Source organism: Colias eurytheme, chromosome 15, assembly GCF_061535395.1.
Source record: "Colias eurytheme isolate Ceu_HAF_F1 chromosome 15, ilColEury1 Martin Lab GWU primary, whole genome shotgun sequence".
NCBI classification, from domain to species: Eukaryota; Metazoa; Arthropoda; class Insecta; order Lepidoptera; family Pieridae; genus Colias; species Colias eurytheme.
Genome location: NC_142994.1, coordinates 565,947 through 586,046, shown reverse-complemented (window position 1 = coordinate 586,046; position 20,100 = coordinate 565,947). Strand labels below are relative to the sequence as shown.

The window sequence follows — 20,100 nt, the reverse complement described above, 5'->3', positions numbered from 1 at the left end:
ACAATTTTGTGTCAATAAACCTTTTTTCTTTTTAAATACCAGAGACGTTACTCTAAAAATCGAAATCCGACATCTAGAATCGAATGCATTGATTACTTGTGAATAGAAATCATCATAAATTAATAAGTACATTACTGGGACAGGGATTCGCCTAATGAATTTTAAAATCGACATGTTTTTCAAGTTCGATTGACAAATGTTCCAAGTCCGTATCGATTAATTCACTTTAATCGATGTTTTTATGCAGGTTACCTCTCTTCGAAGATAAAATTGATAGACGTCAAATGTTGCCTCAAATTGGCTCGACTATAGAGTATAGACGCATAGAGTCTGGCCAGCCAAAGCTGAACCCAGTAAAGGGCGGCAAATTTAAAAAATATGGACCTGGTAACATCGGCTTTAGTAGGGAAAAAAACATTTTGATACTTTTGATATTCACAAAGGTGATCACAGTATATAGGCACATTAGGTTCACAACACAGCAGGATTTAAACGTTATTAAAGCAAATGATTTGAACCGTTTTCAACAAAACTGACAACTAACTACGCAGAAACGCCATGATGACATTCCATAGTGTGGCCGCTACAAAAAACACTGGGTTCAGCTTTGGCTGGCCAGACTCTACAATATTCACATAATCTTTGGATATCCACTTGAGAATAAGGGGCTCTCAGGTTACAAAAAAAATTTTATGCTTATCAGTCCGTGTAACAACCGTGCCCATAAATTATACCTGTCGTAAAGCTTGCCCTATTCAAATTTGGTTGAGTATCTGTGCCACAGCTGTCACATTTATTATCTGGAGAGAACCAGAGACTACTTTAGAACAAAGGTTCATACAATTTGACGTCCTGTTTTAATGACAGACCAGTTTCAAAGGTCGTCATTTTTTCACCGTGCCGAGCAAAATATCGCTGCGCAAAAATGGCGTGATTACTTGAATGTTATTACTTCTTCCTTTGTGTGTTATATGTTATAATTTTCTATATAAAATTCTCTTTACAGTGATATATACGTATTGTAGTATTTCATTAGCCAAAGTTCTTATTTTTAACAAATAATGTAGGTCAAAATGCGCGTTCCAAACATGGCGGGTTTCGGTGTTGTTTACGAATTGTTGAAACTATATTTTTATATTTTGATACGTTATATACGTACTAGAAACTATCTAGATTAAGTAATTACTAATATAAATCTATTACATTCTTATATTTACGCAGATTCAACATTTTAAAATATTTGAAACGTAACAATGGCCAAGGACGTAACGATCCGGATAGCGTGCAGAGTCATTTTTATTAGTAAAAATAATAGACATATCCTGTATAATTTGTATATATTATGCATTCATTTTAAAGGAAATATAGTCTAGTTTTAAAATAAATAAGTAAAAATGAAGCCGAGCGCATAAATTTGTCGTAATAAAATTAAATTGCGAGAAAATCTAACAAAAAAAAGTACAATTAAGTATTATCATTTTTTTTTAAATATGAAATTGTAAGTTCGAAGTATATATTTTCTACTCTAATGATGCCTCATTTCATTACCTATCTAACAGTATTTTTTTTTCGTAATCTGAGCTATACTTTTCTTTCAACAAACGTTTTTGTAGGGATGGGTCACGCGATTTTTTTTTGAGCAGATAATGAGAGATATAGCGATAGCGTCGGACAGAGATCTCACGCGTCAGTCTGACAGCTCGGACCAGCTACTGGATATATTTATCATTCATAGATCATTGTATGTAAATACAACTTAATACTATTTGAATTATACATAATATTATATCAGTTGCTTAAATTACAGTCAAAAGTAAATAAATTGTTTTATTAATAATAATTGTCCATGGACCAATGTTGCATGTAAACAATAAAAATGTAGGTAAATGGTTGTGACCTTGAGTACCTATGCATCAGCTGTCAATAACTACGAATACGACGGAACATAACCCAAGTTTGTAAAAATGGATTAAACAATTCGTCTAATTAATGAAATATTAGAATAAATATTATGAGGAATGTGGAATCACATTTGTTGGGAGACAGAATGGATGAGGCAGTGACACATTATATTAATTCCCATCAACCCCCAGAGGTAAATGTTAATAAATAAATTTGTGAATACTCTCGACTACCTCTTTGTTTCGTGGAATATTAATATTTTTCCATTCTGCATGAATAGTTTTAAAGACAAATTTGTTTGAAAATGCATATTATACGGATTTCAATTAATAACTTATCAATTAAAAAATTTGTAATAAGGACTTCCGATAAACCTGTTTTATTTCAATATGTTTACATTCTTAGAATCAAAGTTTATCTATTTTTGATAAAAGTAACGTATCTATTGACCAATGAAAACCTGTGTTTTCGTATGTCTCTCGTAAAATAACAAGGAAACTTGTATTTCAGCAAGCAGTTCATGTGGATGCAAACTCCTTATCCCTAAATGTCCAAGAAGATGAGAGTGGACGTGTGGTCACGGTTATGCATTCACAAAATTTCCCACAAGTATGCAGGTAATATACAATAATTTTATTTACCTATTTTTCCTATGTAACTAGTACCAAATACAAATTTAAGGAACATTCTGTTATGTTCTTTATGTATTGATACAGCTTGGTCCATAACAATGTAAATGACTACATTTAGAAGCTTGGGGAAAGACATAGTCAGCTAAAATTAATATAGACACTATAAAAAATTAGGAGCATGTTTGAAGTGTAAAAATTAAAGTTGGCATGTGAAAATATAATAAACAGTTCTTACTTACAAAAGAAACAAAAATGAAATATCTACGCTTTGTGTCATTCTGATGGATTAGTAGTAAATATAAGGAAACACATTGTATACCTATATTCAGAATATTTAGCACTGGTTCAGAAAGCAGTTTGTACAGAAAAAAATTTAACATAATAACACAAAGAAGTCTATTAATTTAAGGCTAATTTTCTAGCTGTAATAATATCAGATGTAATGCATTAGATTTCAAATAAAAATGAATTCATTTCACTTGACACACTATTTAACTAAAACAGGAGGAACAAGTCACATTATTTATTTTGAAACCTAGTCATCTAAAATGCAGTTCCATTTAAAAGTAACAATACTAAGTTCAACTTTATTCATTCAGGCAACTATCAGTGGGAGAACAGATGAATGATGGGCCATGGGTGGAGGAATTATTAGATGCTCGGCTGGCGGCCATTGTAGCGCATTTGGCTCAGCCCAGCAGAACTACACATCACCAGGGACATAATCCTCATCACAAGGTAAAGTTATAGACAGATAATCCTAAGAAAATGTTGATTTACCTTATGTTTCCTGATGCGTAATTAAAATTAAATGGTATGACACCAATTACATTAATTATTATAGTTTTAGAAATTACACATGGGAAGCGCAGGGTTCATTATTAGTTTAAATGTAATAAGAATGTACTGCAATTCTATACAACTGCCTAATTGATGTACTATTAACAAAGTGGTCAACAATGCTATGCTATGCAGACTTTAAAACACTTGAATTTAGTCCAGCTAAATAATGATTGGTACATGCTTTAGTAACTAAATATACTATGAATATTATTTACTGTGTAATTTTTCCATTAGAAATGGAATCTATCTTTCAATAATTATTGATCTACCCATAGTGGATTGTCTTTACAAAAATCTAGACATTTAGAAATGTATTTCGTTTGATTGTCCTTATGCATTTTTCATCTAATATTCTAATATATCTTATATATAAAAATGAATCGCAAAATGTGTTGGTAAGCGCATAACTCGAGAACGGCTGGACCGATTTCGATAATTCTTTTTTTATTATATTCCTTGAAGTACGAGGATGGTTTTTATGTAGAGAAAACGTAAATATGTACCACGGGCGAAGCCGGGGCGGACCGCTAGTATATTATAAAGGCGAAAGTTTGTAAGGATGTATGGATGTATGGATGTTTGTTACTCTTTCACGTAAAAACTACTGAACCGATTACAATGAAATTTAATACACATATAGAGGGTAACTTGGATTAACACATAGGATAGTTTTTATCCCGGAAATCCCACGGGAACGGGAACTATGCGGGTTTTCCTTTGCAAACGCGGGCAAAGCCGCGGGCGGAAATCTAGTATGTTATATTTCAACGGTGCATTTAGATCAAACAAATAGAGCAAGAGAATTCCTCCGTGATATTTTAGTGTAAACGAAAACTCTTATTCAGTGTTGTTCAGTATTAGGACATTGTATAGAATATTTTAGAACGCGAACAAACAACGCGCTCAACCAAAAAATGCTCTATGCCTGTTTACACTAAAATAATGGACATAGTGAGGTCAGAATGAGCATTAACTTGTTTGTAAATGCACCATTATTATAATTTATATTTTAAACAAAAAAATAATGTTCAAATGTAAATAAATAATTTCAGCAAATACCAAACACGGTGAGAAGTGATGTGGACACATCAGTCATTCTAGATGGTTCTATGAGACTGTTTAATGGACACCCTTTGGTAAGGTTATATCAGTTTGATTATTCATTTTAGATGCATAAAATCTTATATGTTCTTGTTTATGTTATTCTTATATTAGTAGCTAGTCTTCTTGTAGATGTTTCGTTTATAATTATAAAAATTGTTTGCCGAGCTTGTGTCAAAAGTGAAACATACTCCTTCTCTCAATGGGTGGCGATCTATCCGGTAGCTCTCTTTATCTCTTAAAAGCCATCGCCTTACTCTATGACATGATGATATTGTCGTGACGCGACCTTGAAATTGTACTCTCAACGCGCCTAAAGAAGTTTCACTTCAAAATAAAAAAATATGACGTTTATAATACATACACTTTACTGTTAACATACATTTTATATTAAAATACTACATTTTATATTAATAACATTTCTAAAGTGTACATTTTAAATATTTGTTACGACAATAATTTGTTGGTTGTAAAAACAATAAATCAACAAATAATAACAATACTCATGAATTCATTAAAACAAAAACTACACTATTCCAGGATCAACAACAGGGGTCAATAGTAGTTGACGAGCAGACTCTGCCGCCGCTACCCCCTTTACAGGATATGAAAAGATGTACTGAAAATAGTTGGTATAAGGACAAAACTGTATTAAAAGTGAGTTATTCATTTTTACGTTTTTTATTTCATTTTACTTACAGAATATGATAAAGATAGTATTTATTAAATAAAACCTGTGGGGAATGTTATCTGTTTAATCATTTTTAGGCCTATTTATCATGCTCATGCATATTAAATTTCTTAATAATTGGATCATTCATATCAAAATTGAGAATTAAATTATTTAAAAGTCTGTCTTTTAATTGAATTTGGAAACTGATCACTACATGTGCTAAGAGAAGGTATAATACTTTATTTGGGAAAATAAGTTCATTAATTGAAATAAAACGTGTTTTTATGGTCACCCCTGGAGGTAAATATAAAGGTTAATGGTATACAGATTTAATTTTAAAGTAAAAACCATTTAATCCTACAGGAAAATGGTGAAATGTTACAAGAAGATAGCGGCGTTTTAGAAATGGCGGCTAGCGCATCTCCCGCGCAAAGTAAACAGAGTAAAAAGAGTTTGCCGCACAAAAAACGAATATCTAGGAAATTGAAGAGGAATACTGGCAACACTACGCCCAATCAACAGACTGTATGTATTGTTTTGGATTTTTATGATAGTAACTCTTACAGGTAAATTAGCTTGGAGAAATTTTTGCATATGTAGTGGTGTGTATATTACTCAGATCTTAGAGCGCGTTTCCACTATATCGTTCTGGCCTATACAAAAATGTTTCGATATCCTAACATTACTATTTAACTTTATACTTATTCCTAGCAACACTTTTGTTTTCAATAAAAACAAGTTTTTATTTGAAAGAAAATGGTTTTGACTTTATAAAAAAAAATATATCATTCAATTTTACGTCCTTGAGCAAACGACAAGGCGACTACCGTGAAACAATAAAATATCGTGTCCATAATAATTTGTTTCATAATTAATATTTGACCATAATAATTACGAAACAAAACAAATAAATAAATCGTCACTTGATAGTGGAAAGTGGAAACACGCACAAAACCAGAATAAACCAGTTTACGCTGTCCGCAGGTGCCACGTGCAGTCGTTTGGTAGCGTTAGAACATAAAGCACATTTCATTCAAAAATTATAATTATTATGTATGTAGTTTAATTGATAAATTTTGTATTTGTTGATTGTTGTTATTATTTGTTATTATTGTTATAATATTTGTTGAAGTGAATTACATGTCCCGCAGCCGGAGGCCCCAAATGAAAACTCAGATGTACTTAAAAACTACATTTAATAGCTAAAATGAGACTTTTACACCCATGTCTGCACGATGCAGACCGGAGTTAAAGAATGAATTTATACAGTTTAATAATTATAAAGACGTAAGCTTGGATGCTATAAGGGAAATCGCATCCACATTCTATTCCCGTGCGAACGGCGTATTCAGCAGTTTTGTATGAAGGCAGGGCCATAACTAGTGTTTAATTTGTGTGTAAGTGTTGTAACTTTATATTGTTAATTCAATATGGCTCCAGTGTTAAAACATGGTCGAGGCAAGCCTTTGACTTCTCAAACTAAAGAATTAAACTTTAAATGTCGTTTCTTTTTCAGGTTAGTAAATTTTTCATTTTAGTAACATTGTTAATGTAAAAGTTATATGTATGTTAAATGTGCAAATATTAAAATAAAGTCTCATCTTTTTCAGAGGAGAAACACATATAGTTTAATTTAAAATCCCTTATATATACAGGGTTACTTGTAAAACACCGGCAACCTCGCAGGACAAGATAGCTAACATCATAAGTAACAACATTTCGACTTTTGATAATTTGTTAGATTTTATTTTCATACAAAAATAAATATTCATTTAATTTTCCGTCTGAATATTATAAACTCTACGCCTCCCAAAAATTACGTAAACAAAAAGCGAACGAGAGGGGGAAGGGGGCGTCGCGTCGTCCATCCGATAATTAATAGAACATAGACTTACAAATGTAAGGAGAGTACAATAAAAGTTTAAAAAATCATTTAAAAATAATTTATTGCGTTATGCCAAAAGTCGTAGAACAAATGTTGTTATTTATGATGTTAGCTATCTTGTCCTGCGAGGTTGCTGGTGTTTTACAAGTAACCCTGTATAAAATAAAAACTAAAAATAAAATGTTGTTTTATTTTATTTGCTGACCATACACTACTACAAACGCAAAAATTTCTCCAAGCTAATTTACCTGTAGTTGTATGTATTTGAATGTAGTCGTCTTTCTTGTAGATTAATGAAATTGGAATTGAAATGAAATGATTATTGTTATGGATTATGTTGTTTCTTATTAATATTTTTAAAAGTGTGACATGCGAAAGCGCGAATGTTAATTTATATTTCACTTTACATCATCTTATATGTTATTGGTTTTTATCAAACTTTAAATCTTTAAAAAAGCAATTAAATTTTATTAAGTGTTCTTTAATAAAACCATGATAAAGACATATATTTAATGAAATTTAAAATATTTGAATTTGCAAAGTGAAAAAATATTGCACATACCTCCACTAATGCGATAATCACATACAAACCACAGATCACAGAAACTAAAGGGAGATATGGTTAGGGGGCGGGGCCGGTGTCGCAGCAATATGCCCAAAAAAAGAACAAACTGTAGTGGTGCTGTATACGTACGTCACTTACAATCTAGTGTGTGAACGAATAGTCGCTCTCATATTTTTGTGTGATGACACGACACAACGCGAAGTATTGTTTTGATTTTGTTTACTGCAGTTTTGTGCGTAAATTTGTAATGAGACACGGTTTCGTACTCAGCGCAAGCGATTGGCATCTCTCTAGATCTCTATGATACAAACCCATATAGGAAAACTAGTCTATAAAAATCTCTATAATTACAGGACATAGTAGTAATCCACTGTGAGGAGGATGTCCAACAAGAGGAAATATTGCCAGATAATTTTGTGGACTCTTTGCCGAGGCACACCACAGAACACATGACTGACGCTACTCATGTAACTCATGTGAGTACTGTAATAGCTTTCCGCTTTGTCTAAAACCTAATAAATCATATTGTAAAACCTTCGTCTTGTATCACACTATCTATTGAGAAAAACTGCATCAAAATCCGTTGTGTTGACAGCTGAAGTAGCCTCTGCCGTTCAGAACTTGCTGTTCGTCTGTTAGAACGCTTAAAGATAAAGAATAAGCTAAGTAAAGCAAATGAGCAAAGATAAGCTAGTATAATAATATAGTTGATTTGTTAATTGTCTGTTTTTGTTTAAAAAAAATGTTATAATTTTACAAGGATTTAGTACTTGACTAAATTATATTATTGTAGAAATAATATGTTTTTGACGTGACAACGTCTTATAATTCGATAGCGCCGGCTGCACGCACGAAAAATCATGACTCATGCGGCGTTACCTCGCTCTGAGGCGTTCCATGTAAGGCTTGAAGTGCAAGCGAGAGCGCGGAACGAGCGACAAAGAAGCACAATCGCACGTTGTCACGTTCAACTATCGTCAGTAAACCGACTTTACAGACAACCAATTTTTTTTATCAGATGCGACCAATACTTATATGTCAATTATGTGGAGACTTCTATGGTGAAGAGCAGCTGAAATTCTATCAGCACTTGAAGCAGCACTATGAGCCGCAAAATTCCATTATTATGGAGAACCCTGTTGTACCTGATATAGGAATTGATAAGGTGTGTTTTTGAAATTGATATTTTTAGTTTTATGGCATTCAAATGCTTTATAAATGTAAATTTATATATGTTTTTTCTATTCTTTATAGATTTATAAGGTATGTTTACGAGAATAAAATATAAGAGAGTGTTTTCACAGCTTCCAAATATGTAGTTGTTATGTGTCTGTTAGGTATATTTTAGGCTTCGATATCTATTGTGGATCACACCCCAAGTTATTTTTTTACTTCCTATGAATTTATTATATGTATAGATGACGTGCGGTTTCCTTAATAAAAAGTATTAAAATCAGAATTTTTGTAGTGATGTTTTTGCGTATGTTATTACATATTTTATATTTATTCAAACATTTATCTCCAAACTCACCCTTCTAAACAGATACTATTTATAAGTAATTAAGTATGCATGATCATTAAAAATATTCCAAACTCCACAGATGACAAACACATGTATAGTCGACAACGTAGCGACACTCCCCGATTCCATAGTAGAACTATCTCTAGAGAACACAGTGCCAAAGACAATGTATCCCATAGACAAGCACATACTCTACACCAATGAGAAGACGCTCTATAAGCAATACTCTATGGGCATAGACAAGGATGTAGGGGATTTAGATGATACGCTAGATAAATTGGAATTGTATTGCTGTGTGAAGTGTAATAAGTCGTTTAGAAAGCAGAAGCAATGTGAGGCGCATATTAAGGAGGCGCATTCTACTAAGGTGAGATTTTTGATATTTTAACGTGATAACGTTTTTAAAATCGTTTTAGTCGGGTGACATGTTCAGAAACTTGTGTCACACCAAAACCTCACGAGCGCGATCGCAGGTATAACGAGAGAGAGACGGACCGATCTCCCGTCTCATCTCGAGCGCTGCCACTGCATTATGTTATCACGTAAACATCTCGATCGTAAACCTACTTTACAAACAACCAATTTTTTTTAAATGTTAGTTTTGAATGTATGTGTGCATTTGTTTATAGAGAGATGATTAAATGATTAATGAGATAAAGGAAAAATAAATGTGTGTATGTGTGAGTGCGTGTGTGTGTGTGTAAAGTATTAAATGGGATATGCTAGTGTTAAATATTATTTTTTGGTTAATAAATTGGTTCTTGGACATACTTATTTTCAAATAATAGCAGAGGATTAATAAATTAATTTGAATGTGAAGTTTTTAAGATATGTCACTATCAAATAAGTTTTTTTGCATGCTAGAATTCTCCGAATGTTTTATACACATCAAGGTTCTTGGTTACTGGGCCGCCACTACTTGTGTCTAATAGCTATGCTATTATTAACAACTTTTAACACGTTTGTTGAAGTGAAAACTTCTTTAGTGGCGTTGAACACTTTTTCTGTAATGGGTATAAAATCTTAAACTTAGCGTCAGGACACGTGACCTGATCGAAAAAGCGTAAGACGGATACCATTCCAAAATATCAAACATGCTCAACGTTAATAATCAAGTTTTCACTTCTGCCGGCACTCCCCCAGTGCAACCCGTCTTTTTTTTCGTTACAATAAGGCTATTTCACAATTTGCACATGATCAAATCAATTATCTTAACAGCTAGAAGACATGGGCGAGTTCAGCGAACCCGAAGATCTAATGGAAGGCATACACGTGGCGGTCGATGACCACGATCACGATCACGATCATGACCACGACCATGACCATGACCAGAATGACCAGAACGACCACGACGCGGTCGAACACTTTGAGGTGTTGCCGCATCTGACCGTGGATAATGGGCACGTGCATCAAGATCATGTGCGGCATTGGTGAGTTAATAAAATATCTATACTAATATAAAGCTGAAGAGTTTGTTTGTTTGAACACGCTAATCTCGAAAATTACTGATCTGATTTGAAAAATTTTTTCGGTGTTAGATAGCGCATTAAGGTGTTAGATAGGCTATATATCATCACGCTAAGACTAACAAGAGCGGAGTACTGCGGGTAAAACCCTAGGGCACAGGTTGAAAAACCCTGATTTGTTCCGGACAAATCAGGGTTTTTGAAATCGGACCAGTAGTTTCTGAGATTAGCGCGTTCGAACAAACAAATTCATCAGCGTTAGTATAGATAAGTGACAGATTTTACACAGAATATTTAATTGCGGAAAGCGCCTTTTTCTTATGGCTAGACTTTCTATGGGACGTATTTTGTCAGCCATAAACAGCCATAATAAAGGTTACGCGTTTTACCCGTTAGTACAAGTACATTTCGCTTTTGTATTATTAATTACTATTTCGCTTTCGTCCTTGCGAAAAAAGTACAACGAAACTATATCTTTTCTGCAAAATAATTTAATTTCAGAGGAATTAATGTTATAATTTAAAATTTTAATTGTGATTAATGATTGGAATTAATGTTTTATTGAAGTGAAAACTTCTTTAGCGGCGTTGAGCACTTTTTCTGTAATGGGTATAAAATTTTAAACTCGCGTCAGGACACGTGACCTGATCGAAAAAGCGTAAGACGGATACCATTCCAAAATATCAAACATGCTCAACGTTAATAATCAAGTTTTCACTTCTGCCGGCACTCCCGGAGTGCAACACGTCTTTTTTATTAATACAACAACAGTCGTTCTCTTTTGGCTAAGTGTTTTATGAAATTCGAATTTCGCCGACCATAGCCATAGCAAAGATTACACGTGTTGCCTGTCAGAAAAAGTATTATTTATTATTATTTTGTGTTCGTCATTGCGAGAAAAGTAGAACTAAACTATATCTTATCTGCAAAATAACATGATTTAAGAGTAATTAATGTTATAAATTTAAATTTTTGAAGTGAAACTTCTTTATCGGGGTTGGAAAAAAATTTAGTGTAACATTTTTTCGTTACGCGTGACATTTTTCCGTTACGCGCCATCTTTTTCTTATCCCTACCACGCGTGATTCGACGTATTTCTGTAAAGTTGCATATAGTAAATTATTTTTTGAAAAATAAGGTCATAAAGAAGTTTCACTTCTTACGTGTGTACACTAGTACACGCACACATTTTTTTTATTGTGATTAATGATTGGAATTATTTTTGTGTACATAAACAGGTACTCCCGCAGCTCCGGCGCCAGCCCCGCGCTATGTTCGTGCGGCGGCTCCGGCTGCTGTGCTTCGTGCGCGCAGGAACATCAGCCACATCTAGTTACCAAAGGTATAAATATTTATAAATGATAAATAATAAATAAATATTTAAATAATAAATAAATATTTCAGGTCAATTTTCACACACGGCACGATCTGATCCCAATCCCCCGCTTTCGCTTGTGTTATGGAAATCAGATGGCTGATAAACATACATATATCTTATATATAAAATTCTCGTGTCACAATGTTAGTCTGCATACTCCTCCGAAACGGGTGGACCGATTCTCATGAAATTTTCTGTGCATATCGGGTAAGTCTGAGAATCGGCCAACATCTATTTTTCATATGTACCACGGGCGAAGCCGGGGCGGACCGCTAGTAATACATATATAATTTTAAATAAATACTTATATATAGATAATTAACACCCAAACACAGAGCAAACATCTATGTTCATCACACAAATATTTGCCGGGTGGGAATCGAACCCACGACCTCTGACTTGGAAGGCAGGGCCACTACCAACCAAGCCAACCAGTCAGTCAAAACTGACATGTATTAGATTAAAAACACTTCCTCCACCTAAAAAAAATTGTTGAATTCCTATTATTGCAAGAAATGTAACAGAATCCATACTAATATTATAAATGCGAAAGTAACTCTGTCTGTCTGTCACTCAATCACGCCTAAACTACTGAACCAATTTTCATGAAATTTGGTATGGAGATATTTTGATACCCGAGAAAGGACATAAATATAGAGGTTGATTTTTTAACATAAATGATAAAATTTTCTCGCAAAAATAAATGCTTTATTAAAATTCCAGCCGTTTTCAGGCTTCATCTGGTTTGATTTAAATTAAAAAGTTAATATAATAGCTCATAATACAGAAGCTCTAAAACATACGACCTGCTTTCGGAGATGTTACTGCCTGATATTAAATAAAAATATATTTTACAGATGAAGTAATCCAAAGGATACTAGACAGCGAAGTGCCTCAAGAACCCCCACCAATACAAGAACAACTCCCGAAAATAACGCAAGTGGTCTCCACTAGGAAAGATCAGAAGAAATTGCCTCAAAGAAGATTCGAGTGTATTCAATGCGGCAGAGTGTTTAAACATAGGAACAGTTTGATGTATCATATGCTAATGCATAGTGAGAAGCAACAGTCGTGCGATGATTGTGGAAAGAGGTTCTATACTGCGACTACGTTGAAGGTTAGTCGACTTAATATCAAGGGAATAGGGTTCATTTTTGTTTGGCTTGTGATGTAATGAGTGCGGGAAAAACTTCTACACAGCGATCGCGTTGAAGGTTAGTGAACTTTATGTAGAAGGAATAAGAGTCATTTTTGACTGTTATTTACACATATAACATATTGGATTTAATCTAAGCATTATGTATGGGAGATAGAGTTCAGTTTTGAATTAAACATAGGAACAGTATGATGTATCATATGCTGATGCATAGTGAAAAGCAGCAGTCGTGCGATGATTGTGGAAAGAGGTTCTATACTGCGACTACGTTGAAGGTTAGTGGACCTTATGTCAACGGAATAAGAGCAATTTTTGACTGACAACTTGAACTTTATAAGTAGCAGTGACAGCACGTTGAAGGTTAGTGGGCTTTATGTACAGGGAATAGGGTTCATTATTGTTTGGCTTGTGTAGTAATTAGTGTGGCAAGAGATTCTATACGGTCACCACGTTGAAGGTTAGTAGACTTTATGTCAACGGAATAAGAGCCATTTTTGTCTGTAATTTACACACATTACATGTTTGATTTAGTTTGAGCTTTATGGATAGGGGGGCAAAGTTTAGTCTTGAATTGAATAGGGAACAGTATGATGTATCATATGCTGATGCATAGTGAAAAGCAGCAGTCGTGCGATGATTGTGGAAAGAGGTTCTATACTGCGACTACGTTGAAGGTTAGTCGACTTTATATCAAGGGAATAAGGTAGCTTTTCCACCAATAATGTGCGAGGATGTGTAGCAAGGAATATTCTTGTAAATAACCAACCGTATCGCTTACAACTCTAAACGCTTCAAACTTCAAATTAAATGAAGCGATATGATTGGTTACTTACGAACACATTCCACGCTACACATCTTCGCACATTATTAGTGGATAAGCACCCTAAGAACAATTTTTGACTGACATTTACACACAACATATTCGATGTAATTTAAGCCTTATGTATGGGAGGTAAAGTTCAGTTTTGAATTGGATGTGAAACAGTATGATGTATCATCATATGTTGATGCACAGTGAGAAGCAACACTGCAACAGTCGTGCGATGATTGTAAAAAGAGGTTCTATACTGCGACTACGTTGAAGGTTAGTCGACTTTATATCAACGGAATAAGAGTCATTTTTGTTTGGCTCGTAATGCAATGAGTGCGGGAATAAGTTCTACACAGCGACTACGTTGAAGGTTAGTGGACTTTATGTAGAAGGAATAAGAGTCATTTTTGACTGTCATTAACACACATAACATGTTCGATGTAGTTTGAGCTTTATATGCAGGGGTATAAAGTTCAGTATTAGAAACAGTACGATGTATCATATGCTGGTGCATAGTGAAAAGCAACAGTCTTGCGATGACTGTGGAAAGAATACTGCAACTACGTTGAAGGTTAGTAGACTTTATGTCAAGGGAATAAGAGTCATTTCTATTTGCTTTGTGTTGGTTTAATGTAATTTAAGTTTTGTAGGAAGGTGATAGTATATTTGCTCACTATCGCAATCTAGCTTGGTAACGATCATCTAGATCTTAGTCTGCCAGATTTCTTTTAAGCAAAACTAAAATAATTATAATAGGATGATATTATCCAGTAATCTCCACTCACCCGCAATTTTTTCCTTTTTTTTCAAGGTGTACAAGTGATAACATTAGAATAAGTGAATAAAAATTCTTTGGAATAAAATGTCTCTAAACCTATAAGCAAAGTAATATTAACGTCCAAATCTATACTAATATTATAAAGCTGAAGAGTTTGTTTGTTTGTTTGAACGCGCTTATCTCAGGAACTACTGGTCCGATTTGAAAAACTCTTTCGGTGTTAGAGAGCCCATTTATCGAGGAAGGCTTTGATTGGCTATACAGGGTGTCCCACTATTGGTATACTAAGCGCGAAGGGACTTGTAGTTCTGCGTACACTGATCACGTAAAAAATACTTAAACAACAAAATTACGTCAAAAATTGTTTGCTTTAGCAATTTATTTTTCATGAAAATCCATGTTTTCTTCTCTAGCTTCGCGCAGCCGGCATATACCGCTTCTCTTATGTGAGCATTTTCTCTATGAAAACATAATCTTAAACGATAGCTCACGTGCTGGTGGCAAAGTTGGGCGGGTTGCTTGTTATGGGTGTACACATAGAGTTTTAAGAATTCATCTATTTGAAAAAAAAAATGCGTCTGTCCTCCTTTGAGCTTAGTATACCAACAGTGGGACACCTTATATTATATATCATCACGCTAAGACCAACAGGAGCGGAGCACTGCGGGTAAAACCGTGGAACACTGCTAGTATGCAATAACCTATTTTGTTTCAGATCCACCGACGCATGCACGAAGGCGCTAAGCCGTTTCGCTGTGACGTGTGCGGACAACACTTTCGGCAATCCGGAGATCTTAAGTATCACAAAACTTCCAAACATTCTGATGTCGTGAGTATATATTATGTGTAATTTACTTTGTTTACATTGGAAATTAATAATAGAGTAGTAATGGAAAAAAACTTATAATTAAAACATAACATTTGCGTTACATGTTAAGGGCTTCTCCAGGAAGGGCGAAATGTTTCGTGCGAATTACGCACGATTGTTGTGTAATGATCGCACGAGTATTTGCGATATATATAGATAGCATTTTTATGCATACATCTGTTTCACTGGTCGATTTTTTTTAGTGACAAGTAAGTGATCAGCCTTCTGTGTCCTGCCAGACTGGGACATTATTTTTTCTTCGTCTCCGCCGGGAATCGAACCCAAGACCCATCGGTTCTACGCTCACGCGTCAACCACTGTACCGAGGAGGCCTTTTTTTGCATGGTGGCAAATAAAACGATTTTTTTTTTATATTTCGGGCGTTAGTACACCGACGCATTCGAGTGCGGCAGCGAATCTCTGCGAAACGTAGCGTCTTACGCTTTTTCGATCAGGTCACGTGTCAGGTCACCTGACGCGAGTTTAAGATTTTATACCCAACGCCGCTAAAGAATTTTTCACTTCAAAAATCGATCAGTGAAACAGATGTATGCATAAAAATGCTATCAAATAGTATTTTTCCACATTCCAGAAGCAGTTCAAGTGTGAGTACTGCGATAAGGAGTTCGCCCGGCGTTACTCGCTGAACGTGCACCGGCGCATACACACGGGCGAGCGGAACTACAAGTGCGACTTTTGTAACAAGAGCTTCCGCGCGGCTTCGTACAAACAGATACATATGCGCACGCATACCGGTGAGCGAGGGAGAAAGAAAATACATTTATTTGTACCGTTCATATACTTACTTGCTTAACTAGCTCTGCGACCCAAACAGAGTCTTGGCTTCCGACACGAGGTTACGCCACTCTACGTTACAAACGCCTTTATATTATACTGTCCCAAATTTTGATCGTAATACGATTTTTAATGAACGTCCTAACTGAGCAGTTAAATATTAGAATATTAATAAATATTAATAAATATTATATAAATGTTAGACCAAAAGATAACTATTTAGCCAGCAATAAACAATGCCTCGATTACAATCATGTTTTTTTTTAAATAATATGGTTTACACTATCAAAAGCTTTGCTCATATCTAAAAAATTAATATTATTTAATTTTGAACTTAAAATCACAACTTTTCTCTAACCAATTCATTTTGTTTACAGGAGCAAAACCGTACAAATGTCCACATTGCGACAAAGGCTTCCGCGTGTCATACGACATGCGGCGGCACGTGCGCGTCGTTCACGAGAAATCCAAACCTGAAGATCCTAAGAAAATCGACAAAATAAAAAAGGAAGCGAACCAGGATAAACCAAAGAAAATCGTCAAAAAACCACCCAACGTAACTGTACAAGACAAAATCGGTTTCAAAGTGAGCGAACTCAGTGCAGTATTCGAGAAACACGAATACTTAGAGAAAGAATACGCCTCGAAGATTATTAAGAAAGAAAAAGATCAAGAAAAGAGATATTTTAGGGAAAATACAGATGGGAAGATGCCAGTGCTTTCACAAGTGGAAAAAACACCAAACTTAGTGCCGTTAAGTGATATGAAAGGGTTGGATATAGGGAGGGAAAGGGAACTCCCGGGGGAGGCGATCGAAATGTTCGATAAACTGGCCTTTTATAACATACCTGCTGTGTGATGTAGACCTTATTGTAAGGAAAATAAGAGTGGTTTTAAATAAAATTAAATAGATATCACCGCCAATTAAAGGTGATATAAACAGTTAAGAGACTCTTAAATGCGTGTATATACTATTGGTATGAACAACATTCAATTTTATAATGGTTAGTGAATGGGTGTCTGTAATTTTGTATGAACTGGGACTATAGCACAATGGTATGTTTAAAATGGCTAATGAGTCAGTGTCCACGATTCAGTACATATTGAGACATTTAAGACTGTGAATGAAAGGATGTCCACACTTAAATATAAACTCGGACATTTTAACACAACCTAATATTATGAAAATAGGGACCTGGTATCTTAAAACTTCTGTCCCATTATCCCATTTATTTATAACTACTACTACAAATTTTCCGCCCGCAGCTTCGTCTTTGTCATAAACCTAATAAACTATATACTAAAACCTTCCTTTTCAATCACTCTATGTATTAAAAAAACCGCATCAAAATCCGTTGCGTATTTTTAAAGATTAAAGTATATGTAGGCGTCAGGCTCCGAGATTGATTTGAGAACACGAATGTCTCCTCAAAATCACTTGGTATTACATGACAATTAATAAAAATAAATACCAGAAATAAATTATAGTAAGCTTATGACAGATGTGCACTGGGCAACGGTCGGCGAACGAATGACTGACTGCTTTATATCGGTTCACCGTTCGTTAAGGGGAGGCTCCCTAAATTTTATGTGAATTTGCATTAATATTCTGAAACAGGCACACATACAATCAAAATGTAACTTTAGTATATGATTTATTGGGTCTTTTTCTTTCGATGTTCGAGAACGGTTACGGTACTCTCAGTGCCAGAAATGATGTTAGGGAGCCTCGTCTTAACTTGATGATGGCGTCGTCATATACATAGGGATATAGGGACAGAGATAGCGACTTTGCTTTATACTATGTAGTGATGTGAACTTTTAGTAGTAAGGAGATGTACTATATTTAAAGTATGTCATCTTAAAATAGACTTCGGTCTAAAGACCAAGTTTTTAAATGGTAATAGTTACTTATACAGAAAGTATTAACTGCCAATTAGTTTTTATTTGTCATTGATTTTTAAATATATTGCAAATTAGCCCCATAATCGCTTTATGGGAAGAAAGTTTTCGGTAGTCCCAAAATATGTGATAATAAATTATGTATTATTTTGGTACTATGATTCATTTACATTATATAATATATTAATATTATAAATAGATTGAGTATCTAAAAATGGTGACTTTTTAGTTCTTTCATATTTTCTAAAAGAATCGATTTCGGCGAATTATACAAAATAATACCGATCTATATCTATAGTCAAATTTATCTTAGATTCATTCTGTTCCTTAACCCATTGACCACCGAGCGGCCCGATCGGGCCGAGACACAATAGATTTTCTATTGTGTCTGTGATCCGAGGACTGACGGATTAAATATAGCAGAACTATGGAAGCTACAAACAGACATACAAACTACTACACTATAATATAAAAATACGTGCTGAAGGTTTTTAGATTGAAAAATATTCTTAAATTTAAATATGGGATGAAGTTATTTCATTTCATTTTTCATACTCCATTTCTGTCCTTTTACTATTGTTAACTCAAATTTTGTTAACATATCAGAAAATTATCCTATAGATTGTTAGAAATTGCATCAAAATCAGTCTAATAGATAATAAAATTGAGAACTGCATAATATTTAGATTTACGTATACAAATATGATTCCTAGTTATAATAATTTGTATATACAAGGAAGATATGTGTAAATAATATTTAGTTTTATTGAACGTTACGATGTGCGGACAAAAACTTGTTTCAACCCAATTGTGTTGGGTTTGTTAGACTGATTATTAAACTATTTAACAGTAAATTTAATATAAATGTGTTTTATTTTCATCTCTCCTCGTATTATAAATATAGCATAGTAAAGAAGTCAAATTTAGATGTTGCAGCTAATTTGTTTTATCTGCCGTTTGCCGAAGAGCCTGGAATCTTGATTAAATTACAAAGTTTTAGTAACGGCGGTTACAAAATGTTGTAAATGGTATCTTTCTGCCGGTCTTGTTAATTTGGCTAGCAAGTCCGTGATATTTTAATGTTTTTTTTTTGTTATAAATTATTGAAGCCGGCTACTGGCAACCTTATTGATTCGGGTTCAGGTAAATTTTTGATTTGATGAAATACAATTTCCATTCGATATATAAATAAGTGAAGACCAAGCTGAAATCCTGTAACTACTTACTATAAAATATAAGTTCGAAATTTCTAGCCCCAAATTAAGCTCAGTTCCTGTGATTCTGTTTATTCCGAAACCAGGCGACGAAAGTGACCACAAATTATAAATGTATGGTGTAACAGAATGAATCTAGTTCTATCATAATAAATAACATCAGTTAACGTAAAAGCTCACATTTTTCATTATGAAGAATTTCACATATTTTAACATCCTTCCGCACTAAATAAAATGTTGCCAGAATAAAAAAGAAACGTAGAAAATAACGCTTACTTACAAAAACGTAGAAATATTTCGCATTCCCCATCTTTTTGAATGATTCACAAATTACTTGCTAATTTATGCGTTACAGACATGTTTTGACAATTGTGAAATTTATATACGACAATATATTAGTAAAAGATGAGATACTCAATAGAAATGCAGGGAATTTGGTTGGTTTCCGTTTGAATTACAGCCAAGAATGTGCTTTTTGATTATCGTTATTAATTGTGGAATTCAATGCGCCTGAACAGTGTTCACGGCAACATGTAGCTTTATCGATAAATTGCTCAGTTTATTCCCTGGACCTATTTATGTAAATTGAAAATATGATAAACTATAGAC

At 34.1% G+C, this 20,100-nt stretch overlaps 1 protein-coding gene across 1 annotated transcript; it reads left to right on the top strand.

Annotated features, from left to right (window-relative positions):
* The first annotated feature begins 1,928 nt into the window (after positions 1-1,928).
* LOC149902096 (uncharacterized) lies at positions 1,929-18,398 on the top strand. Its single transcript, XM_090109916.1, has 15 exons — positions 1,929-2,095; positions 2,413-2,519; positions 3,134-3,272; positions 4,430-4,513; positions 5,019-5,135; positions 5,515-5,676; positions 7,955-8,077; positions 8,620-8,766; positions 9,203-9,490; positions 10,342-10,553; positions 11,828-11,931; positions 12,825-13,084; positions 15,428-15,541; positions 16,173-16,335; positions 16,753-18,398. Exons 1-15 carry the CDS (start codon positions 2,012-2,014, stop codon positions 17,232-17,234), a joined length of 2,586 nt encoding a protein of 861 aa, XP_089966042.1. The 5' UTR covers positions 1,929-2,011; the 3' UTR covers positions 17,235-18,398.
* The last annotated feature ends 1,702 nt before the right edge of the window (positions 18,399-20,100 follow it).

Coding starts and splice junctions, on each gene's coding strand:
- LOC149902096 (XM_090109916.1), top strand. CDS start 2,012: ATGAGGAATGTGGAATCACATTTGTTGGGAGACAGAATGGATGAGGCA. Junction 15,542..16,172: donor CTTCCAAACATTCTGATGTC/GTGAGTATATAT, acceptor TCCACATTCCAG/AAGCAGTTCAAGTGTGAGTA. Junction 16,336..16,752: donor ACATATGCGCACGCATACCG/GTGAGCGAGGGA, acceptor TTTTGTTTACAG/GAGCAAAACCGTACAAATGT.